Genomic DNA, 24,818 nt, shown 5'->3' on the forward strand with positions numbered 1-24,818 from the left:
ATTTTATTATTTATGTTAGTCTATGTCTGAATAGATAATGAAAATGATCATGTGATGGATGTGGCTGTTACAGATATGTGTTTTGTGGCATAAGAGAGTCCATGGTGATGTTGAACTTTCCCTCAGCTGTCAAGGAGAGTGACTTTGTGGACTACAATGGGACATTTTGTGACAGCGGAGAAGCCAGCGTAGACATGGGGACACAATTGGCGGCAGATGCAGTGGATTTAAACTTTAATTCTTGGACTGAAGACGTCTCCACACTCGAGTCATCCTTTGAAGAAAGAGGAAGTGAGACTGAAGAAAGAGGAAGTGAAAGGGTTACTTAACAACTCAAAAGACAAGTAAGCTACCCTCTTATATATGTGGAAGAGGACGTTTAAAAAGAAAAGTGAAATCTTTATAAACACACACACTATGATTGGTGAAAGCTGCTGTGCTGGTTTAAAGTAGTAAAAGAGCGTGCATTTTTTTCAACTGAAAGCCGATGCCCAGAGTTACCCATGATGTTACACAGTGATTGAAGTCAAAAATTGTCAGACTCAATAGGACCTGAAGGAAGAAACTGTGAAAAACTGTAAGTATTGAAGCTCTTGCAGATTATGAAATACTACAATGAAATACTGCTCTATCAGGTTATGTTTTGGATACGTATATGCGTTGGATAGCTGTGCCATCATTGATATTAGAATGTTGGAAGTTAATGCCACACACAGAAAATGGTGCTATCTAGAACCTAAAAGGGTTCTTTGGCTGTGCCCATAGGATAACCCTTTGAAGAACCCTTGTTGGTTTCAGGTAGAAACCTTTTGGTTCCCAGTAGGACAGTTTTAGGGTTCCATGTAGAACCCTTTCTACAGAAGGTTCTACATGGAACCCAAAATGGTTCTACCTGGAACTAAGAAGGGTTCTATGGTGACAGCCTGAAGAACCCTTTTGGAAAAAAGATTCTAAGAGTGTAGATTTATGTGACTGGGTGTAGTCGCACATGCATAACCACAGATGTAGGCTGTCTAAAGTGGTAGGCTATATTTCTGTGGTTAGCACAAAGCCTTGGTGTCAAGTCTGTGAATTCGCTAGTAACGGAAGTTGGACTGATATTTTCAACCACTCATTTGGTAGTTAAGTCAAATTCAAAGGCGTTATCTTGCATCTTATCTAATAGTACAGTATCTGTTCATTGCTTATTTGAATCAAGATCAAACTACACTGCTCAAAAAAATAAAGGGAACACTTAAACAACACAATGTAACTCCAAGTCAATCACACTTCTGTGAAATCAAACTGTCCACTTAGGAAGCAACACTGATTGACAATAAATTTCACATACTGTTGTGCAAATGGAATAGACAAAAGGTGAAAATTATAGGCAATTAGCAAGACACCCCCCAAAACAGGAGTGATTCTGCAGGTGGTGACCACAGACCACTTCTCAGTTCCTATGCTTCCTGGCTGATGTTTTGGTCACTTTTGAATGCTGGCGGTGCTCTCACTCTAGTGGTAGCATGAGACGGAGTCTACAACCCACACAAGTGGCTCAGGTAGTACAGTTCATCCAGGATGGCACATCAATGCGAACTGTGGCAAAAAGGTTTGCTGTGTCTGTCAGCGTAGTGTCCAGAGCATGCAGGCGCTACCAGGAGACAGGCCAGTACATCAGGAGACGTGGAGGAGGCCGTAGGAGGGCAACAACCCAGCAGCAGGACCGCTACCTCCGCCTTTGTGCAAGGAGGTGCACTGCCAGCGCCCTGCAAAATGACCTCCAGCAGGCCACAAATGTACATGTGTCTGCTCAAACGGTCAGAAACCGACTCCATGAGGGTGGTATGAGGGCCCGACGTCCACAGGTGGGGGTTGTGCTTACAGCCCAACACCGTGCAGTACGTTTGGCATTTGCCAGAGAACACCAAGATTGGCAAATTTGCCACTGGCGCCCTGTGCTCTTCACAGATGAAAGCAGGTTCACACTGAGCACATGAGCACGTGTGACAGACGTGACAGAGTCTGGAGACGCCGTGGAGAACGTTCTGCTGCCTGCAACATCCTCCAGCATGACCGGTTTGGCGATGGGTCAGTCATGGTGTGGGGTGGCATTTCTTTGTGGGGCCGCACAGCCCTCCATGTGCTCGCCAGAGGTAGCCTGACTGCCATTAGGTACCGAGATGAGATCCTCAGACCCCTTGTGAGACCATATGCTGACACATGCACATTTGTGGCCTGCTGGAGGTCATTTTGCAGGGCTCTGGCAGTGCACCTCCTTGCACTAAGGCAGAGGTAGCGGTCCTGCTGCTGGGTTGTTGCCCTCCTCCACGTCTCCTGATGTACTGGCCTGTCTCCTGGTAGCGCCTGCATGCTCTGGACACTACGCTGACAGACACAGCAAACCTTTTTGCCACAGTTCGCATTGATGTGCCATCCTGGATGAACTGCACTACCTGAGCCACTTGTGTGGGTTGTAGACTCCATCTCATGCTACCACTAGAGTGAGAGCACCGCCAGCATTCAAAAGTGACCAAAACATCAGCCAGGAAGCATAGGAACTGAGAAGTGGTCTGTGGTCACCACCTGCAGAATCACTCCTGTTTTGGGGGGTGTCTTGCTAATTGCCTATAATTTCCACCTTTTGTCTATTCCATTTGGACAACAGCATGTGAAATTTATTGTCAATCAGTGTTGCTTCCTAAGTGGACAGTTTGATTTCACAGAAGTGTGATTGACTTGGAGTTACATTGTGTTGTTTAAGTGTTCCCTTTATTTTTTTGAGCAGTGTATTTTCAACTCTCAAAGTAAAGGGTAAGAAGTGTGGTTATTTTTGTTTCCTGTGCTTGTTTATTTTATACCCTTTGTTGTAAGAGCAAGGTATACATACAACTTTCATTAGAAGTGAACATTAGGTTGTTTGCTTTCTGTTGAATGTTAATAAAAAATTGTTCCTGACTTGAAATCCTAATTTAGGTGTCAGGTATTCAGCAAATGATCTATTAGGAACATTTGATTATGAATATGACGTTAAAAAGTGGTGGCATTCTCCTTTAAGTTTGTACAGGGCTAATGTCAGGGCTCAGATTATAGTATGTAATTCTTAATAACAAACTGTATCTTTACAATGTATCAGTGTCATAAGGACCCTGAGGAAGAAGCAATGAGAACCTAGTATTTAAACTCTGGCTGATTTTTGCGATATAAAAATTAAGAAAAATCTACAGCATGCTATGGATGGCCTTGAGTGATACACAACCAATGTTTTTGACTGAAATTATATCCTGTTTATATCCTTTCCTGTCTTGTCAAAAGCAATGCTACTCTGTTCTGATCCACTCTTTTCCCAGGGAAAGTGAACCTTTCAAAGAGATTGTGTTTGCATTATTGAGTGTCTTGCCAACTGTGAAATGTATTCAGAATCCTCATCAGAAGATGTTGTATTGAGTGTTCATGTGTTCATCCTAGTTTTGTTTCTTAGACGTCTTTGTCATTTGTGTCTTTGTCATCTGCTGCAGCCAGAAACACAATCCATCACCATCTCTCAGATGTTTGCCAAAGCCACAAAAGCCTTCGTGAAGGACACAGATCATGAGGGACGCCTGATCCCTGTGTCCAGTCTGAATGACACAGACAAACTGAATCTCCGATCACTCATTGTCAAGACCAGGCACAGATGCTTCTGGCAGGAACCCAAATACCAGTCCCCTGGCTTTACCCTCGGTGATGTCCTGAAGCCTGGAGAGCCTGGAAACACACCTTTAAGCCCAAGTAAGCACCAGAGCAGCCCGCTAGTGACAAATAACTATGGGTTGTTGTTGTTCTAAAATATCTGACCATTGATTTAATTATTTATCCTTCTCTTGTTTTACTGAGGAGAATAGGACAATTATAATGTCATGGATGTGGCTGTGGCTGTTATAGATATGTGCTATGGTATAATAGCATAGAGTCCATTCAAATGTCGAACTTTCCCTCAGCTGTCAAGGAGTGTGACTTTGTGGACTACAGTGGGACATTTGGTGACAAGAAAGAAATGAACGCAGATGGGAACGTGGAGGCAAAGTTGGCTGATTTCAACATTACCGTGGGAGGGAAATGGTCCACCAAACAGAAGCTGTCCCTTGGCAGCCTGAACAAAGAGAAGGTTGATGTGAAGGACTTACACAACTACTCAAAAGACAGGTGAGTTACCCTATACTGTATGCATGTTCAATACAGTCTTAATACATCATAAAGGACTTACACAACTACTCAAAAGACAGGTGAGTTACCCTATACTGTATGCATGTTCAATACAGTCTTAATACATCACAATACATCATAATACAGTCACAATACTTCATAATACATCATAATACTTCATAATACAGTCACAATACTTCATAATACAGTCACAATGCAGTCACAATACAGTCATAATACAGTCATAATACAAATCAAATCAAAATCAAATGTATTTATATAGCCCTTCTTACATCAGCTGATATATCAAAGTGCTGTACAGAAACCCATCCTAAAACCCCAAACACCAAGCAATGCAGGTGTAGAAGCACAGTGGCTAGGAACAACTCCCTAGAAAGGCAGGAACCTAGGAAGAAACCTAGAGAGGAACCAGGCTATGAGGGGTGGCCAGTCCTCTTCTGGCTGTGTCAGGTGGAGATTATAACAGAACATGGCCAAGATGTTCAAATGTTCATAAATGACCAGCATGGTCAAATAATAATAATCACAGTGGTTGTCGAGGGTGCAACAAGTCAGCACCTCAGGAGTAAATGTCAGTTGGCTTTTCATAGCCGATCATTGAGAGTATCTCTACCGCTCCTGCTGTCTCTAGAGAGTTGAAAACAGCAGGTCTGGGACAGGTAGCACGTCCAGTGAACAGGTCAGGCTTCCATAGCCGCAGGCAGAACAGTTGAAACTGGAGCAGCAGCACGGCCAGGTGGACTGGGGACAGCAAGGAGTCATCATGCCAGGTAGTCCTGAGGCATTGTCCTAGGGCTCAGGTCCTCTGAGAGAGCGAAAGAAAGAGAGAGCAAACTTAAATTCACACAGGACACCGAATAAGACAGGAGAAATACTCCAGATATAACAGACTGACCCTAGCCCCCCGACATAAATACTGGAGGCTGAGACAGGAGGAATTAGGAGACTGTGGCCCCATCCGAAGAAACCCCCGGACAGGGCCAAGCAGGCAGGATATAACCCCACCCACTTTGCTAAAGCACAGCCCCCACACCACTAGAGGGATATCTTCAACCACCAACTTACCATCCTGAGACAAGGCCGAGTATAGCCCACAAAGATCTCCGCCACGGCACAACCCAACGGGGGCGCCAACCCAGACAGGAAGACCACGTCAGTGACTCAACCCACTCAAGTGACGCACCCCTCCTAGGGACGGCATGGAAGAGCACCAGTAAGCCAGTGACTCAGCCCCTGTAATAGGGTTAGAGGCAGAGAATACCAGTGGAGAGAGGGGAACCGGCCAGGCAGAGACAGCAAGGGAGGTTCGTTCACCTTCACACTCCTGGGCCAGACTACACTCAATCATAGGACCTACTGAAGAGATGAGTCTTCAATAAAGACTTCGGGGTTGAGACCGAGTCTGTGTCTCTCACATGGGTAGGCAGACTATTCCATAAAAATGGAGCTATCTAGGAGAAAGCCCTGCCTCCAGCTGTTTGCTTAGAAATTTTAGGGACAATTAGGAGGCCTGCGTCTTGTGTCCGTAGCGTACGTGTAGGTATGTACGGCAGGACCAAATCGGAAAGATAGGTAGGAGCAAGCCCATGTAATGCTTTGTAGGTTAGCAGTAAAACCTTGAAATCAGCCCTTGCCTTAACAGGAAGCCAGTGTAGGGAGGCTAGCACTGGAGTAATATGATCAAATGTTTTGGTTCTAGTCAGGATTCTAGCAGCCGTATTTAGCACTAACTGAAGTTTATTTAGTGCTTTATCCGGGTAGCTGGAAAGTAGAGCATTGCAGTAGTCTAACCTAGAAGTGACAAAAGCATGGGTAATTTGTTCTGCATCATTTTTGGACAGAAAATGTCTGATATTTGCAATGTTACGTAGATGGAAAAAAGCTGTCCTTGAAACAGTCTTGATATGTTTGTCAAAAGAGAGATCAGGGTCCAGAGTAACGCCAAGGCCCTTCACAGTTTTATTTGAGACGACTGTACTACCATCAAGATTAATTGTCAGATTCAACAGAAGAGCTCTTTGTTTCTTGGGACCTAGAACAAGCATCTCTGTTTTTTCCGAGTTTAAAAGTAGAACATTTGCAGCCATCCACTTCCTTATGTTTGAAACGCAGGCTTCAAGCGAGGGCAATTTTGGGGCTTCACCATGTTTAATCGAAATGTACAGCTGTGTGTCATCCGCATAGCAGTGAAAGTTAACATTATGTTTTCGAATTACATCCCCAAGAGGTAAAATATATAATGAAATATAGTGAAAACAATAGTGGTCCTAAAACGGAACCTTGAGGAACACTGAAATTTACAGTTGATTTGTCAGAGGACAAACCATCCACAGACACAAACTGATATCTTTCCGACAGATAAGATCTAAACCAGGCCAGAACATGTCCGTGTAGACCAATTAGGGTTTCCAATCTCTCCAAAAGAATGTGGTGATCGATGGTATCAAAAGCAGCACTAAGGTCTAGGAGCACGAGGACAGATGCAGAGCATTAAAAGGTCATTTACCACCTTCACAAGTGCAGTCTCAGTGCTATGATGGGGTCTAAAACCAGACTGAAGCATTTCGTATACATTGTTTGTCTTCAGGAAGGCAGTGAGTTGCTGCGCAACAGCTTTTTCATTTTTTTTGAGAGGAATGGAAGAATCGATATAGGCCAATAGTTTTTTATATTTTCTGGGTCAAGGTTTGGCTTGACCCAGAAAAGTCATCAAAAATTAGAATATTATCTGCTATGACTACAAGGTCCGATAGGAATTCAGGGAACTCAGTGAGGAACGCTGTATATGGCCCAGGTGGCCTGTAAACAGTAGCTATAAAAAGTGATTGAGTAGGCTGCATAGATTTCATGACTAAAAGCTCAAAAGACGAAAACGTCTAATACAGTCAGTCACAATACATCATAATACAGCCACAAAACAGTAACAATACATCATAATACAGTCACAATAGAGTCATAATACAGTCACAATACAGTCACAATACATCATAACAGTCACAGTACAGTCATAATACAGTCACAATACAGTCATAATACAGTAATTGCCAGTCATATACAGTTATATACAGTCATAATAACAGTTATATACAGTCATAATAGTCAAAATACACTAATAGACATACTGCGTCATAATACAGTTATAACAGTCATAATACGTCATAACAGTCATATAAAGTCATAACAGTCATAATACGTCATAACAGTCATATAAAGTCATAACACAGTCATAAGTCACAATACATTCATATACAGTCATAATAAGGTCATATACAGTCATAATGCAGTTATAATACATCATAATAGTCATAATAGTCATATATAGTCAGTCACAATACAGTCATATACAGTCATAATAAGGTCATATACAGTCATAATACAGTCATATATGGTCATAATACAGTCATATACAGTCATATACAGTCATATACAGTCATTATACAGTCATTATACAGTCATATACAGTCATATACAGTCATAATACAGTCATATATGGTCATAATACAGTCATATACAGTCATAATACAGTTATAATACATCATAATACAGTCATAATATAGTCATATATAGTCAGTCTCAATAGTCATATTGCAGTCATACAGTCATAATAGTCACAATACAGTCATATGCAGTCATAAGTCATTATACAGTCATAAGTCATAATACAGTCATAGTCATAATACAGTCATAATAGTCATAATACAGTCATAGTCACAATACAGTCATAATAGTCATGATACAGTCATAAGTCATAATGCAGTCATAATACAGTAATTTCCATTCATATACAGTCATAAGTCATAATACATCATAATACAGTCATATACAGCCATAATACAGTTATATACAGTCATAATACAGCCATAATAGTCATAATACAGTCATAGTCACAATACAGTCATAATAGTCATGATACAGTCATAAGTCATAATGCAGTCATAATACAGTAATTTCCATTCATATACAGTCATAAGTCATAATACATCATAATACAGTCATATACAGCCATAATACAGTTATATACAGTCATAATACAGCCATAAGTCATAACAGTCAACATAGTTATAATAGTCATAACAGTCATATTTAGTCATAACAGTCATTACAGTCATAATACAGTCATAATACATCATACAGTTCACCTTCCCAAGGAGTCCAAGACCCAAGAGCAGCGGGCAAAACTGGTTGCAATGACATCAGGCAGGTATCTTTTGTGTAAAAAGGACATTTTCAGGTTGAGGTGCTTTCAGACAACAAAGAAGTGGAACTGTACTGGTTTAGCAACTTCCTTAAACTTGAACTACCTCCTCACTGTTTTCACTACTAGCTTAGTTTAAAGGGACAATCTGTGATTGGTACATCCATTTTCTTAACTTTTAAAGTAGCTTTCCAGTGTTTCCAGATTTCTATGAAATATGACCTAAAATGTGTCCCTCCTGCAGAGTTCTGGACATGTCCCATCCTGTGATCAAGCAGACCCGTGTGAATCCCAGAGCAGTGTTAGGCGTCTTGACGGAGAGGATTATGACGTCACTACCTTGTCCGGTCACAAACAATGTCCGGAAGCGTGGCAATGCAGGAGTCAATGTGAGCGCCTGTGTGTTCCTGAGCCGGAAGGTAGGAGGAAAGATTACCAAGTGTTCTACTGAAGTGAATGATATTTTCCTCATATTTTACTGGTAACTCAGATTTAGATAATCTCTGTTGTAAAATAGATTTTTAATCTCAATAATCTCACTTTATGATAGCTAGGCCTTCATAAATAAAGTCAATGTCAGGACCATATTGACAGATCACAGATGTCTGTTCAGTAGTGGTAATAGTCACAGATGTCTGTTCAGTAGTGGTAATAGTCACAGATGTCTGTTCAGTAGTGGTAATAGTCACAGATGTCTGTTCAGTAGTGGTAATACTCATAGATGTCTGTTCAGTAGTGGTAATAGTCACAGATGTCTGTTCAGTAGTGGTAATAGTCACAGATGTCTGTTCAGTAGTGGTAATAGTCACAGATGTCTGTTCAGTAGTGGTAATAGTCACAGATGTCTGTTCAGTAGTGGTAATAGTCACAGATGTCTGTTCAGTAGTGGTAATAGTCACAGATGTCTGTTCAGTAGTGGTAATAGTCACAGATGTCTGTTCAGTAGTGGTAATAGTCACAGATGTCTGTTCGGTAGTGGTAATAGTCACAGATGTCTGTTCGGTAGTGGTAATAGTCACAGATGTCTGTTCGGTAGTGGTAATAGTCACAGATGTCTGTTCGGTAGTGGTAATAGTCACAGATGTCTGTTCGGTAGTGGTAATAGTCACAGATGTCTGTTCGGTAGTGGTAATAGTCACAGATGTCTGTTCGGTAGTGGTAATAGTCACAGATGTCTGTTCGGTAGTGGTAATAGTCACAGATGTCTGTTCGGTAGTCGTAATACTCACAGATGTCTGTTCAGTAGTCGTAATACTCACAGATGTCTGTTCAGTAGTCGTAATACTCAGATGTCTGTTCAGTAGTCGTAATACTCACAGATGTCTGTTCAGTAGTCGTAATACTCACAGATGTCTGTTCAGTAGTCGTAATACTCACAGATGTCTGTTCAGTAGTCGTAATACTCACAGATGTCTGTTCAGTAGTCGTAATACTCAGATGTCTGTTCAGTAGTCGTAATACTCACAGATGTCTGTTCAGTAGTCGTAATACTCACAGATGTCTGTTCAGTAGTCGTAATACTCACAGATGTCTGTTCAGTAGTCGTAATACTCACAGATGTCTGTTCAGTAGTCGTAATACTCACAGATGTCTGTTCAGTAGTCATAATACTCACAGATGTCTGTTCAGTAGTCGTAATACTCACAGATGTCTGTTCAGTAGTCGTAATACTCACAGATGTCTGTTCAGTAGTCGTAATACTCACAGAGTACCTTTGATATTTTCAGTACAATTTTTTTATTTGAATAAAGACTTTCTAAAATGCCACAATTCAGCATTTTGACTGACTTCTGGAAATGTTTAACCCACTTATCCCAACATTTCTCCACCTTTTCACCATCATTGTAAAAGCCCTAGTTCTTTTGTTGTTTTGACAAAGTCATTTCTGAAGATTTGTATTTATTTACTGTGATTAATTTACATCTGTCCATATTTTTAAGGTCAACCCTGTTACGTGAACTGAACTCTTGTTTTAATATGGTGAAACTGTTTTCTAAAGAAATATTGAACATCTAATAGTCAAATCATGGTGTAAAAGCAGGTAAAATAGTTATACTCTTTTAGTCAATTTTCTGGTGGAAAACTGAGTGGGTCGAGCGTAACACTTTAGACCTGTTATCCATAGATAACAGGCTTCCATTCCCCCTGTCACAAGGATATTTATGGCTGATTTAAAATGGTCAACCTTGTTACTTAATAGGCACTTACTATAATCATTAAAAAAAATACCTCTTGAGATGGAAAACATGTTTTTTTTACGAAGTTGGACCTATGCTCTTTATGAGACTGTTCAAATTAGGTGAAATCCCCAAATAAATTTGAGCAAGTTACACTTCTCAAAAGGCAGCAAATCGTGTTTTTATCATTAGAACCACTTCCTGAAAATGCAATGGTGTAGAATAGATGACTGTCTGGGTTAGAATCTGGGTCATCTGTGCACCAAACGTCTCTGACTAATTTGAAATGTTTTCCACAGGCCTCTATGAAGCAGAGCGGCAGTACTCAGACAGATAGTGATGTGTCACTGGGTATTCCTGCAAATACTGTCATGGCCTACAGTCTGATTGAACTCTACGTCAAATGCAATGGACAGTTTGGTGAGGAAGTGTATGGTTTATCAATGTCCCAGGTATAGCTGCATGGTTAAGTACCATGATAAAGTACACAGCCAGTGTCTATGTTCCTCAGTGTATTTAGTACAGCCACTGTATTTAGTATATTCACTGTATTTAGTACAGCCACTGTATTTAGTACAGCCACTGTATTTAGTACAGCCACTGTATTTAGTACAGCCACTGTATCTGTCTGTGTGTGACTGGTTATGACTGTTGTCTGCTCTTGTCCACAGAGCTGTGCCTCATTTGCAACAATGGGGGCTTTGAAAAGGTTTGGTCAAAGGATGAGATTGAAGGGGATGGAATTATGGACCTGAGAGGCGACTTTGCTGCCAACAGCCCCCTAAATCTGAACAAAGGTAATGTCTCCTGTCTAGTGGTCAACATGTAGTCTAGTGGTCAACATGTAGTCTAGTGGTCAACATGTAGTCAAGTCTACTGAATGGACCCACTAGTCAACTTGTAATGTAGTCTACTGAATGGACCGTCTGGTCAACTTGTAGTCTACTGAATGGAATGTGTCATATTTAAATCGTTCTCTTTGATTAATGTTTCCACACTTGGAATATACAAATAAATTATTTGTTACATAAAAATATGACACTTTGACAAAATGGTCTGTGTTTGTGTGTTGACAGAACTGGAGAAACTGAGTGGTCATTTCCAGCTGCTGTCAGCTCTGCCGGTTGCCAAACGCTCCTCTCTGCTCCAGCTCCTCAAGACAACCATGGAGGACAGAGAGGCAGTCAGTGTGCTGGAGAGTGTGGTGAGTGGTAGAGTTCTTCACGGGTCCAACAGATCCAAAATCCGACCCGGGTGGGTCCGGGATCCTAAATTATGACTTGTCTCTGCTCTGGGTCAGGTCTGATCTAATTGCCACTGGTCTTGGTATGTGCAATTACAATTGATTTACCAAATGGACCTGATTGGACTCGTCCTCTTGTTCTCAGTTTCAGCCAATTGCAACTCAATAAAATGTATAGCTTATGTTCAACTGAAACTGATTCCGGCCGCTCACCTCACGTGCCCCCCGCTACTGAGGAGAGGGAGAGCGAGAGAGAGTAAAAGGAGCCTTTGTCTAGGCTACTGGTTTTCCTGAAGATTGAGGCCTTTTTCAATGAAGTAAGGTGAATGTTAGAGGAAAAAGAGTATGATCAGGATAAGGTAAGACCCAGATGCAGACTGAGTCGAAGTAACAACGTTTATTTCAGCAACAGAGGCAAAGGTACAGGACGGTAGGCAGGCTCAGGACAGGTAAGAATCAAACCAGGAGGGCGAGAAATAGAGGCTGGGAAAAGACAGGCGCCGACAGGACAAACACTGGTAAGCTTGACAAACCGGCAACAGAAACAGAGAACACAGGTAGAAGTACACGGGATAATGGGGAAGAGGGGCGACACCTGGAGGGGGTTGGAGACAAGCACAAAGACAGGTGAAACAGATCAGGGCGTGACAGTACCCCCCCCTCTAGGGGCACCACCTGGCGTCCTACCTGGGCGCATACCTGGCTGACCGGGGTGCCAGCGGTAGAAGTCGGCGATGAGGGCTGGGTCCAGGATGTCTCTAGCGGGGTCCCAGCACCTCTCCTCCGGGCCATAACCCTCCCAGTCAACCAGGTACTGGAAACCCCTGCCCGTGGTCCAACCCTCAGGAGGTGTCTCACCGTGTATGCCGGATGGCCATCGACGACCCGGGGAGGGCCTGGAAATGGAAGACAAGGGACTGAGACACGGGCTTGATACGGGACACATGAAAGGTGGGGTGTATACGAAGTGTACGTGCAACAGAAGACTAACAGCAGAGGGGCTAATGACCTTGGAGATGGGGAAAGGGACGATAAACCGGGGGGACAGTTTGCGAGACTCCACCCGGAGGGGCAGATCCCGGGTGGAGAGCCATACCTTCTGCACAAGACGATACCGAGGAGCCGGGGTCCGATGGCGATCCGCTTGTCGTATAGGACTAATACTATAGGATTACTAGCCCTATAGTAGCAGTCCTATAGTAGACGCCCCACAGTAGCAGCCCTAGAGTAGTAGTAGCCCTAGAGTAACCCTGTAGTAGTAACCCTCTAGTAGTAGTCTTATAGTAGCCCTATAGTAGTCTACCATAGGACTGCTACTATAGGGCTATGATAGGGCTAATAGAGGACATTACATACGCCTCTAGGAAGATGGAATGCAACACCCTGCCACAACTCAACTTCCCGTGGAGTGAAAGTGGTATGGGACTGTAGGTGCGAGTAATGACAAAAGGCAGAGAATTTACCATTTACTTGGAATTTATTCCTTCACACAGTAAATTTGGGGAAAAGGGGCTGCACGGAACCAAAGCAAAGATCTACCTTACCTGCTTACCCACAACTTCCAACTAGTACCACCTGATGCACTAACCAAAATACACGGGATGGTCCGCCCAGGTCTTACCTAGTGTGCATAGACAGTAAATACTACAGGTTATGTATGCCTGCAGGCCTCTTGCCTAAGCACCTTCCCCCCAGGAACAAAATCAGAATAATTACTAATCACACACAGTCCTTTTAGCATACACATACTTTTGCAGGACCGGCTACAAAATACTATACACAAACTATTTGAGCAACAACCAACAAAAGATAAAGAAACTCTGAGCAACAACCAATACAGGATATAACAATAAGCTCTTTCTAAGAAACAACCAACACAGGATATCACCCTCAGCTACAATCACAGAACCATCAGCAACAACTAACATAGTACATACCAAATCACTTCCTGAGAAACAACCAACACAGGATATCACCCTCAGCTACAATCACAGAACAGAACCATCAGCAACAACTAACATAGTACATACCAAATCACTTCCTGAGAAACAACCAACACAGGATATCACCCTCACGCCCACCACAAAAAATGCAAACATACAGTTTTAAATAACAAAAACCAACGCATCCCCAGTTGCTAAACCCGTGATAGAGCGTCGGCAACCACATTCGCAGAACCTTTCACATACTTTATCTGTACATTGTACCCTTGTACAATCAGAGCCCACCGCATAAGGCGGCAGTTCTGATTGTACATTTGCTTCAAAAAACACTAAAGGATTATGGTCCGTGAAGACCAGTACAGGCAAGGCACTGGAGCCCACATATACTTCAAAGAACTTTAAGGCTAGCAATAAAGCCAGCGTCTCTTGTTCAATGTTGGAATACCTTGACTGACACGAGTTGAACTTACGGGAGAAGAAACTGACGGGCCGATCCACTCCCTCTTAATCTTCCTGCAAGAGAACCGCACCCACCCCCACTATACTACTTAAATGGTACCTTGGGACTAAACAGAGATGTAAGGGGAGCTACTATCTTCGAGAAATTCTTACAGAATGTATGATAGTACCCTACCATCCCCAGGAATCTGCGCAACTGGCGGCGAGTCATGGGAGCAGGAAAAGCAACAATTGCTTCCACTGGGTGCCATGGCTCGCTGACGGCTCTGGCTGGTCATGGCTTGCTGACGGCTCTGGCTGATCCTGTCTGGCGGAAGGCTCTGGCTGATCCTGTCTGGCGGAAGGCTCTGGCTGATCTGTCTGGCGGAAGGCTCTGGCTGATCCTGTCTGGCGGAAGGCTCTGGCTGCTCCTGTCTGGCGGAAGGCTCTAGCGGCTCCTGTCTGGCGGACGGCTCTGAAGGCTCATGGCAGACGGGCGGCTTTGAAGGCTCAGTACAGACGGGCAGTTCATGCGGCGCTTGGCAGACGGACAGTTCAGACGGCGTTGGGCAGACGGACAGTTCAGACGGCGTTGGGCAGACAGACAGTTCAGACGGCGTTGGGCAGACGGACAGTTCAGACGGCGTTGGGCAGACGACAAACTCTGGCCGGCTGAGACGCACTGTAGGCCTGGTGCGTGGTACCGGAACTGGAGGTACCGGGCTAAGGACACGCACCTTCAGGCTAGTGCGGGGAACAACAACAGGGCACACTGGACTCTCAAGGCGTACTATAGGCCTGGTGCGTGGTACCGGCACTGGTGTTACCGGGCTGAGGGCACGCACATCAGGGCGAGTACGGGGAGAAGAAACAGTGCGTACAGGACTCTGGAGATGCACAGGAGGCTTAGTGCGTGATGCCGGAACTGGAGGCACTGGTGGTACTGGACTGGAGACACGCACCACAGGGCTAGTGCGTGGAGGAGGAACAGGGCTCTGGAGACGCACTGGAAGCCTGGTGCAGGTACTGGTCTGGAGCGGGGAGGTGGCGCCGGAAATACCGGACCGTGCAGGCGTACTGGCTCCCTTGAGTATTGAGCCTGCCCAACCTTACCTGGTTGAATGCTCCCCGTCGCCCGACCAGTGCGGGGAGGTGGAATAACCCGCACCGGGCTATGTAGGCGAACCGGGGACACCATGCGTAAGGCTGGTGCCATGTAAACCGGCCCGAGGAGATGCACTGGTGGCCAGATATGTAGGGCCGGCTTCATGACATCCGGCTCAATACTCAACCTAGCCCTGCCAGTGCGGGGAGGTGGAATAACCCGCACCGGGCTATGCACACGTACAGGAGACACCGTGCGCTCTACTGCGTAACACGGTGTCTGCCCGTACTCCCGCTCTCCACGGTTAGCCTGGGAAGTGGGCGCAGGTCTCCTACCTGCCCTCGGCTCGGATCCCCTCCCATGTGTAGCAACCCTTGCCGTCCAATACATCGTCCTATGTCCATGAGTCCTGGTTACTTTGCCGCTGTTGTTGGTTCCTCTCACGCTGCTTGATCCTAGGTTGGTGGGAGATTCTGTCACGGTCGTCTTGAGGTGAATGAATGGACCAAGGCGCAGCGTGATATGAATACATCTTCTTTTATTTTATGACGAAGATGAACACGAAACGAAACACTTATACAAACTATACAAAAACAACAAACAACTGTGAAGCTACAAACGAAAGTGCACACACAAGCTACTTACGTTCAACATAGACAATCTCCCACAATCACCTAAAGCCTATGGCTGCCTTAAATATGGCTCCCAATCAGAGACAATTAATGACATCTGTCTCTGATTGAGAACCAAACCAGGCAACCATAGACTTTCCTAGAACTCTCTCCTGAACACAACCCCATACACTATACAACACCCCCTAAACAATACACACACCCTAAACTAGACAAAACACACAAACTTCCCATGTCACACCCTGACCTAACTAAAATAATAAAGAAAACAAAGAATACTAAGGCCAGGGCGTGACAACTACTACTATAGGACTACTACTATAGGGCTACTACTATAGGGCTACTATAGGACTACTACTATAGGACTACTACTTTAGGACTACTACTATAGGGCTACTACTATTGGGCTACTATAGGACTACTACTATAGGGCTTCTGTAGGGCTACTACTATAGGACTACTACTTTAGGACTACTACTATAGAGCTACTACTGTAGGGCTACTACTATAGGGCTTCTATAGGACTACTACTATAGGGCTACTATAGGACTACTACTATAGGGCTACTACTATAGGGCTACTATAGGGCTACTACTATAGGGCTACTGTAGGGCTACTACTATAGGGATACTACTATAGGGCTACTACTGTAGGGCTACTATAGGACTACTACTATAGGGCTACAATAGGACTACTACTATAGGGCTACTATAGGACTACTACTATAGGGCTACTACTATAGAGCTACTACTGTAGGGCTACTACTATAGGGCTTCTATAGGACTACTACTATAGGGCTACTATAGGACTACTACTATAGGGCTACTACTATAGGGCTACTATAGGACTACTACTATAGGACTACTACTGTAGGGCTACTATAGGACTACTACTATAGGACTACTATAGGGCTACTACTATAGGGCTGCTATAGGACTACTACTATAGGGCTACTACTATAGAGTTACTATAGGGCTACTACAATAGGACCATTTTTAAGGAAATGTAAATGTGGACCATTTGGCTAATATCGCTCGTTTATTGATGACACTTAGCTGCGCCAAGTCGGAGGTTTATTTCTCTCGCTCTTTCTGCTCTCAGACCTGAATGGGTCTCTCGGATCAGAACCGGCGTGGGTCTGTTTAGGTCTGTTTTTCCACAAGCCTTTTTGTAACGGGTCTGACTGTCGTCGGGTCCATTCGGAATGGGTAATTTATGCATATTGGGTCCTGTGGAAAAGTCACGGATCCATTTCGGAACGGGACCAACTTTTTGGGCATGTACAGAAACAGGGACAAAACACACACGCACACCTAATGGCAGGAATAAATATATTCCTTTGAGTCTAAGACGTTGGGGGGAGGTGGGGGGGGGGGGTTGTTTTAAGATGGTCATACTATGGATAACTTTGATTTAAAATTTTAGGACCCCTATAGGTATTAAAAATATCATAAATGTTAAAAAGTACTGCAAAATAAACATAAGAAATAAGGTTTTGAGTTGTCCTAAATCTAGGCGATATAAAAAAACAACTCAAGAAAATAGAGCAGACTGATGAAGTGTGTGCAGAAATAGAGCAAAAAAACAAATAAAATAAATATATATATATATATATATAGGGGGTAGGCACAAAACTACCTTCATACTTCCATTTGTTTTTTTATTCCAGTAAAGTTTACCTTCAGACGAGTCCCGTGACACTTGTGGTCGTAGAGCAAAACAGAGAACACCATCGTGTTGGTGAGAATCTCCCCTTTCTACAGTGGGGTCCCCTTACTTTGTATCCCAAACGTTCGGATGCTACCAATCAGTAGTTGACACATCGACAGTACCGACTTCAGACTAGTCTCCTGACACCTGTGGGGGTCGTAGAGCAAAACAGAGAACACCTTCCTGGGAGTCTCCCTTTTCCATAGAGTAGTTTGTGGGTCAAACCGTTCAGAAGCTACCACATATCTCTAGCTTTAACAGATTTTGATGGGGATTTTTTTGTTATGTAACTTAGATTGACGCACCAGTGGATCAATCAACTCTAGGGGGTTAATATATCAACCAGAAAATCTGTAACATACTCTAGTCTTAAATATATTCTCTCTGTCTCTCTGTCTTGTCACAGCTGGATCAGATGTGTGATGGTGAGACTCCTGACCTGGGTGATCTGGAAGAGTCTGAGAGGGAAACAGTCCAGGCCATACTGGATCTTGTAGACCAATGTGTTGGGAAGGATGAGGACGAGATCAGATCCTCTCTTCTCAGTGCCGTCCACCTCATTGTCAGTGCCATGGACGGTGAGATAGAGAGCAGTTTACACAGGATTCTCCAGTTATTATTTGATCAGTTCCTGGGAAACTAGTTTCACTACTGTGGTTTTACGTGTGCATATTTATTTCTTCAGGAATGACAGATGAGGGTCTGTCTGTGTTGGGATCGTGTTGCAGTCCTCCAGTCTTACAGGCCCTGCAGATCCTGGTGAGTTCACACCTGCTTGATTGAGCCTCTAGTCGTATATGACCTGGAGTTAATTTTTCTAGGTTTTTGTTTATGTAAATGTATCTTCCCATGTTAAATAAACAAATATTTCTACCATTTATGATAACATTGTACCACCAGTAGCAGTAGTAACACCAATGACGGTAACCAGTGGCAATTTTTAACAAAAATATTGGTGGAGAAACTCATTGAAAAAAGTGAATATGCATCGATAAATTACTACACTACAATACACATTGAATGCACCATCATAATTAATAACCAATCCCAGCAGTGAGTTTGAGCCACACACACAAACGTTATAACATAAGGGTTATGACCAGTGTATAGGCTACTTTCCCTTGTCTTTGGCTCCTATTGCAAGGAAGACCACCGTAGTCCAGCATACTTTATAGAGTAAAGTCTATTTTACTTCAGAATTATATCAGCATCGGTCTGCAATATTGCTAATCATTGTTAGAGTTTTGGGACGCAGCAGAACACCATTCTGAGTGCAGTTGCCTCTGCCTGTCTGTTAACAAGATGCTCAGGTTATGAATAAAGAAACAACGTTTATAAAGCTACTCCCTCCCTTCAACCATTGCATAGATACAGTTCCATGGGTTATTACATTCTGACATCAATCACTTACAACAACATGTAGTAGCTAGCTAGCTAGCTCAAACAGCTGTTAGCCACCGCAAGTTCCATCCAAACCACTCAGGTTTAATTATTTTATAACTTGCTCTATTTTAACTGAGGCCTGTTCAGTGGTTGATGAGCACCAAGATGTTTTATCTCTACAAGTTTAAAATAATTTGCTAGGAGATTGTTGACATGATGTATGATGACTTTTCAGCTAGCTAACTAGAAGACGATAAACAACTATGAAATTGCTACTGGAGATAAGATGTCTATTTATCTGTGGCAAATGACATCAAGCCTTCTTGGGCGGGCACTACTAATGAATCTCTATAGCAGCACCCAAGTGTGCTACAGCTGACTGAGTCCCCTGGCTAGCCTCTCCACAACAGATCACTGAGGGAGGCTGAAACAGCTGCATTAGGGAGCTGCCTTTCCTCAAACAACATTTACCAAAATAACAATACAACAGAGAAGGGAGCACGTACTGAATGCTTTATTAGCTCAAGCAATTACAATTTAAATGTGTTTGCTTACTGATTTAATGTTGTGACATGAATGAAAGCCAGAATTACATGCAGAACAGCGCCATCTACTGGATAGTGGTGGGGGCTGTTCTGAATGATGTGTTGCATCAAAGTATAGGTCTCACCAATGACACATTTGTTAGTAATTTAGGCCACCGATCTCAAATCTAAGGTCATTTAACCTTTAAAAGTAATTTACTTCATCATTTACTAAAGAGATTTGATTAATAATTTTGCTCAGAATGTAATTTCCCTTCATTTAAAATTGAGTTACACCAATTACACGTTTTATTTAAACACACCAAATTATCTATGGAATGATAACCTGTATGACATACTAAAAGGGTCTCATTAGCTAATCATTTTATTTAATATATGTAACGATTTTCCTCCTCCTGAGTAGGGATTGGACCAAAGCGCAGCATTGTGATCTGACATAATGATTTATTTAACGAAACCAGAAACCAAAAAACACGAAGAACACTAGAGAATTACAAAAACAATAAACGACGTAGACAGACCTAAACTTGAGAACTTACATAACACGAAGAACGCACGAACAAGAAAATAGACTACACAAAAACCGAACGAACAAACAAACCGAAACAGTCCCGTGTGGCGCAACATACACAGACACGGAAGACAATCACCCCCAAACTAACAGTGAAAACAGCCTACCTATATATGATTCTCAATCAGAGGAAATGAACAACACCTGTCCCTGATTGAGAACCATATAAGGCTAATTAACCATCACACTCCCACATAGAACAAACAACACAGACTGCCCATCCCAACTCACGCCCTGACCAACTAAACACATACAAAACAAGAGAAAACAGGTCAGGAACGTGACAATATAAACCCCTACCCTGATAAGTTTGCCACTGGAAAGAATGCTCAAGGTCCTTGTATATCTTTGTAATGAGTGATTTACAAGGCAGTAACACTAATGATATTAAATACATTTGTTTATTTTATAGCATTCAAAATAATAAATAGATGTCTCTAAATCCCCGAAACATGTCACTACAACTCTACACATCACTACTGGGACACGCCTATTTGGAGTCCCTAAGTATTTTAAACAATGCATACAAATAAAGTTTTGCATTATAAAGGACTTCCATTATGTTTTCACATTGATAAACAGTTCAATATCAATTAAAACATGTATAATGTCTAACTGTTTGTCATTTTAAAGTGTTTGTCATTATTGCAAAGTTGAGGGATGCAAATGCCACCTTATTTCAAGAATGACCCAGAAAAGAAAGCATATCAATGTATTCCTGAGCTGCTTGTCCTCCAGGTGCAGCATGTGGCAGCAGGGAGTGGGGAGACCCTCTCTCTGAGAGATGCAGGTCTGGCTGTTCTGACTGAGGAGGAGGTGTATCAGAGGACAGAGAGTCTCTTTGGTCACTCTAAAGTTACACTGAAGAGAGAGGAGGACACACTGAGGACAGAGATGAAGGACCAGCCTGGATACCTTCCTCTAGTCATGAGTATCGCTGTGAAAGGCCTGGCCTCTTTAGTGTAGTGTAGTGTAGTGTAGTGTAGTGAGTGAGTGAGTGAGTGAGTGAGTGAGTGAGTGAGTGAGTGAGTGAGTGAGTGAGAGTGAGAGTGAGAGAGAGAGAGAGAGAGAACATGTCAATCCAGTTTGAACTGATACACTCAGTATTCTATTCCATGTTTGACTCCTGCACTAGTTGAGCTGAAGAACTAGTGAACAACAGTGTATTTATCCTTGTAATGTTTTCAGTAAAGTTCAACAAACGATATCAGACGTCCCGACCTCCATTCTTCTAATCATTAGATAATACAACATAAAGGCACATTACATAGGGGGGGGGGGGGGAGAGGGCATTGTCCATTGCATACATTTGAGCATTGTCAAGTGACCCACAAGACAGGAACAGAAACAGAATCCTGTTCAAAATACTGTTCACCAGAATCATGTCCAAAGAATATTCAAAACATTTCTGTGAAGTCTGTTATTATTCTATACTCATTTGAAAGTGTAAACTTTCTCACATTACTGTGCTACCAGGTTCAAAAAGTATACTTATTAAAACCACGATGAAGTCCATCACCCTGGTAATCTTGATGTCTAGAATACCAGGGTGATGAAGATGTTGTTCTTTTTAATAATGATTCTTTACTCAGAGAAAACATCCCCAATATGTGGAGTCAGTATGATGGTCCTGTCTTTCCTCAGAGAAAACATCCCCAATATGTGGAGTCAGTATGATGGTCCTGTCTTTACTCAGAGATAACATCCCCAATATGTGGAGTCAGTATGATGGTCCTGTCTTTACTCAGAGAAAACATCCCCAATATGTGGAGTCAGTATGATGGTCCTGTCTTTACTCAGAGAAAACATCCCCAATATGTGGAGTCAGTATGATGGTCCTGTCTTTACTCAGAGAAAACATCCCCAATATGTGGAGTCAGTATGATGGTCCTGTCTTTCCTCAGAGAAAACATCCCCAATATGTGGAGTCAGTATGATGGTCCTGTCTTTCCTCAGAGATAACATACAACTAAGATGTAATGGTGGTTATTGGTGAGAATGGAGAGGGGCTTTATCCAGGGGATTGGGATGGGGTGACTGGGAGACCATCAGACACTTCTCTGAGGTGAGAGGGGCTTTATCCAGGGGATTGGCATGGGGTGACTGTGAGAGCATCAGACACTTCTCTGAGGTGAGAGGGGCTATATCCAGGGGATTGGGATGGGGTGACTGGGAGAGCATTAGACACTTCCCTTAGGTGTGCGTAGGGCCTCCACCAGAGTATGTTAGCGGTGAAGTGAGTGTAACCTGGGGTTACTGTAGGTACAGGTGAACTGAGTGTAGCCTGAGGTTACTGTAGGTACAGGTGAACTGAGTGTAGCCTGAGGTTACTGTAGATACAGGTGAAGTGAGTGTAACCTGGGGTTACTGTAGGTACAGGTGAACTGAGTGTAGCCTGAGGTTACTGTAGGTACAGGTGAACTGAGTGTAGCCGGAGGTTACTGTAGGTACAGGTGAACTGAGTGTAGCCTGAGGTTACTGTAGGTACAGGTGAACTGAGTATAGCCTGAGGTTACTGTAGATACAGGTGAAGTGAGTGTAACCTGGGGTTACTGTAGGTACAGGTGAAGTGAGTGTAACCTGGGGTTACTATAGGTACAGGTGAAGTGAGTGTAGCCTGAGGTTACTGTATGTACAGGTGAACTGAGTGTTACTTGGGGTTACTGTACGTGCAGCTGATCTGAGAATACAAGTTCGGTGTTTGACTGAGAAGGGTCCACATTCCTGCATTTGAGCCTTCGTGCATTTGCAGTAACCCCTGTTTATACTTCTATTCGTCCGTATTTACACTAGAACAGGAAGGAGGTGGGGGCGCTCCAGTACAGTAGGTACCCTAACATTGGATGTTAACCACCGCCAACCCCCACAGCAGAAGAAGAGATGAGGGCGATAACTGTGAACAGTGTCCTTCGCCCTGCTCAGTGGTGGAAAAAGTATGCAATTGTCATACTTGAGTAAAAGTAAAGATACCTTAATTAACAATGACTCAAGTAGAAGTGAAAGTCACCCAGTAAAATACTACTTGAGTAAAAGTAAAAAAGTATTCTGTTTTAAATATACATAAGTATCCAGATAGGAAACATATATATATATATGAACAGTAATTTACAGATGCACACAAACAATGACTACATCTCATCTACCCAGACCTGCATGCTCACACCACCATCCCTAGTTCCTGCATTATTGTTTACCACTTGGACTTAAATGTGTTTTTCTCGTTTGCCAAAGATCATTCAAAGATATTATTTTTTCTTGGCTGATAATAATGTATTCTGGAGAAATCCAGTCTGTTCGTGACAACATGCCACTCCTCAATGTGCCAAACATGACAAGCAGTGTGTAACGGAATTCCTCCTCCTCTTCATCCGAAGAGGAGGAGCAAGGATTCTACCAAAATGCAGCGTTGGAATAGAACATAATGAATTTATTTAACAAGACAAAAAACGAACTAACTTGAATAACTAACAAAATAACAAAACGGAGTAGACAGACCTGGACATGCGAACTTACATAAAACGAAGAACTCACGAACAGGAAAAATGACTACACAAAAGAACGAACTGACAAACAAACCGAAACAGTCCCGTGTGGCGCGACAAACACAGACACAGGAGACATACACCCACAAAACACAAGTGAAACCCAGGCTGCCTTTGTATGATTCTCAATCAGGGACAACGATTGACAGCTGTCTCTGATTGAGAATCATACCAGGCCGAACACAAAATCCCAACATAGAAAATCAACCATAGACAACCCACCCAACTCACGCCCTGACCAACTAAAATAAATACAAGACAAAGGAAAACAGGTCAGGAACGTGACACAGTGGCAAGGAATGTAATGTTAGCACAGACAGACTGGATTTCTCCAGGTTACTCATAAAGCTGTATTCAGATTCATTAATACATTTACTGGTCTTATACATCTTTTTTTTTTTTTAACTATAGTTACAACCTACACAGTATTTTTACTAAAGTACTTTACACGACTGCCCCGCCTGTCGGGCACTGTTTTTCCTGTTATGTTAATGACGGCGAAGGCAGGTGTTTGGCAGGCGTGAGCGAAGGACACTGTGTGCTAACTAGCTAGTCCATGGAGGACTCCGGTACACAGCAAACGGGAGACGGGGGTGACACCGTGTGCTAGCTTATTGGATAACTAGCAAACTAACTAGCACATGGTATCGCAAGCTAGGTAGTTAGCTAGCACACAGTGATGCCCCTTCCTCCTGCCTGCTGTGTATCGGGAAAAACTAGTGGGGCTCTAGTACACAGCAGGCAGGGAGACGCTGTGTGCTAGCTAGCAGGACTCCGGTACACAGCAGACAGGGTGACACTGTGTGCTAGCTAGCAGGACTCCGGTACACAGCAGACAGGGAGACACTGTGTGCTAGCTAGCAGGACTCCGGTACACAGCAGACAGGGTGACACTGTGTGCTAGCTAGCAGGACTCCGGTACACAGCAGGCAGGGAGACACTGTGTGCTAGCTAGCAGGACTCCGGTACACAGCAGACAGGGTGACACTGTGTGCTAGCTAGCAGGACTCCGGTACACAGCAGACAGGGAGACACTGTGTGCTAGCTAGCAGGACTCCGGTACACAGCAGACAGGGTGACACTGTGTGCTAGCTAGCAGGACTCCGGTACACAGCAGGCAGGGAGACACTGTGTGCTAGCTAGCAGGAC

At 43.3% G+C, this 24,818-nt stretch overlaps 1 protein-coding gene across 3 annotated transcripts; it reads left to right on the forward strand.

The window, feature by feature from the left end:
• The first annotated feature begins 68 nt into the window (after positions 1-68).
• On the forward strand, positions 69-21,187 carry LOC129847214 (gasdermin-E-like). 3 transcript variants are annotated; one of them, XM_055915038.1, is made up of 10 exons: positions 69-344; positions 3,498-3,750; positions 3,960-4,164; positions 8,625-8,799; positions 10,857-10,977; positions 11,229-11,354; positions 11,634-11,761; positions 18,035-18,206; positions 18,314-18,387; positions 20,866-21,187. In XM_055915038.1, exons 2-10 carry the CDS (start codon positions 3,528-3,530, stop codon positions 21,091-21,093), a joined length of 1,452 nt encoding a protein of 483 aa, XP_055771013.1. In that variant the 5' UTR covers positions 69-344; positions 3,498-3,527; the 3' UTR covers positions 21,094-21,187. The 3 variants fall into 3 exon arrangements, with proteins under 3 accessions (XP_055771013.1, XP_055771012.1, XP_055771011.1); XM_055915037.1 differs by lacking the exon at positions 69-344 and adding an exon at positions 351-577 and having other exon boundaries at positions 20,866-21,186; XM_055915036.1 differs by lacking the exon at positions 69-344 and having other exon boundaries at positions 3,169-3,750.
• Positions 21,188-24,818: the final 3,631 nt, after the last annotated feature.

Source organism: Salvelinus fontinalis, unplaced genomic scaffold (assembly GCF_029448725.1).
Source record: "Salvelinus fontinalis isolate EN_2023a unplaced genomic scaffold, ASM2944872v1 scaffold_0763, whole genome shotgun sequence".
NCBI lineage: Eukaryota > Metazoa > Chordata > Actinopteri > Salmoniformes > Salmonidae > Salvelinus > Salvelinus fontinalis.

What these genes read in the sequence shown, in the direction of transcription:
- LOC129847214 (XM_055915036.1), top strand. Translation starts at nt 3,390, where the DNA reads ATGTATTCAGAATCCTCATCAGAAGATGTTGTATTGAGTGTTCATGTG. An exon ending in TCAGTGTGCTGGAGAGTGTG is followed by an intron (nt 11,762 to 18,034) that starts GTGAGTGGTAGA and finishes GTCTTGTCACAG; the next exon opens with CTGGATCAGATGTGTGATGG. An exon ending in CATTGTCAGTGCCATGGACG is followed by an intron (nt 18,207 to 18,313) that starts GTGAGATAGAGA and finishes TTATTTCTTCAG; the next exon opens with GAATGACAGATGAGGGTCTG.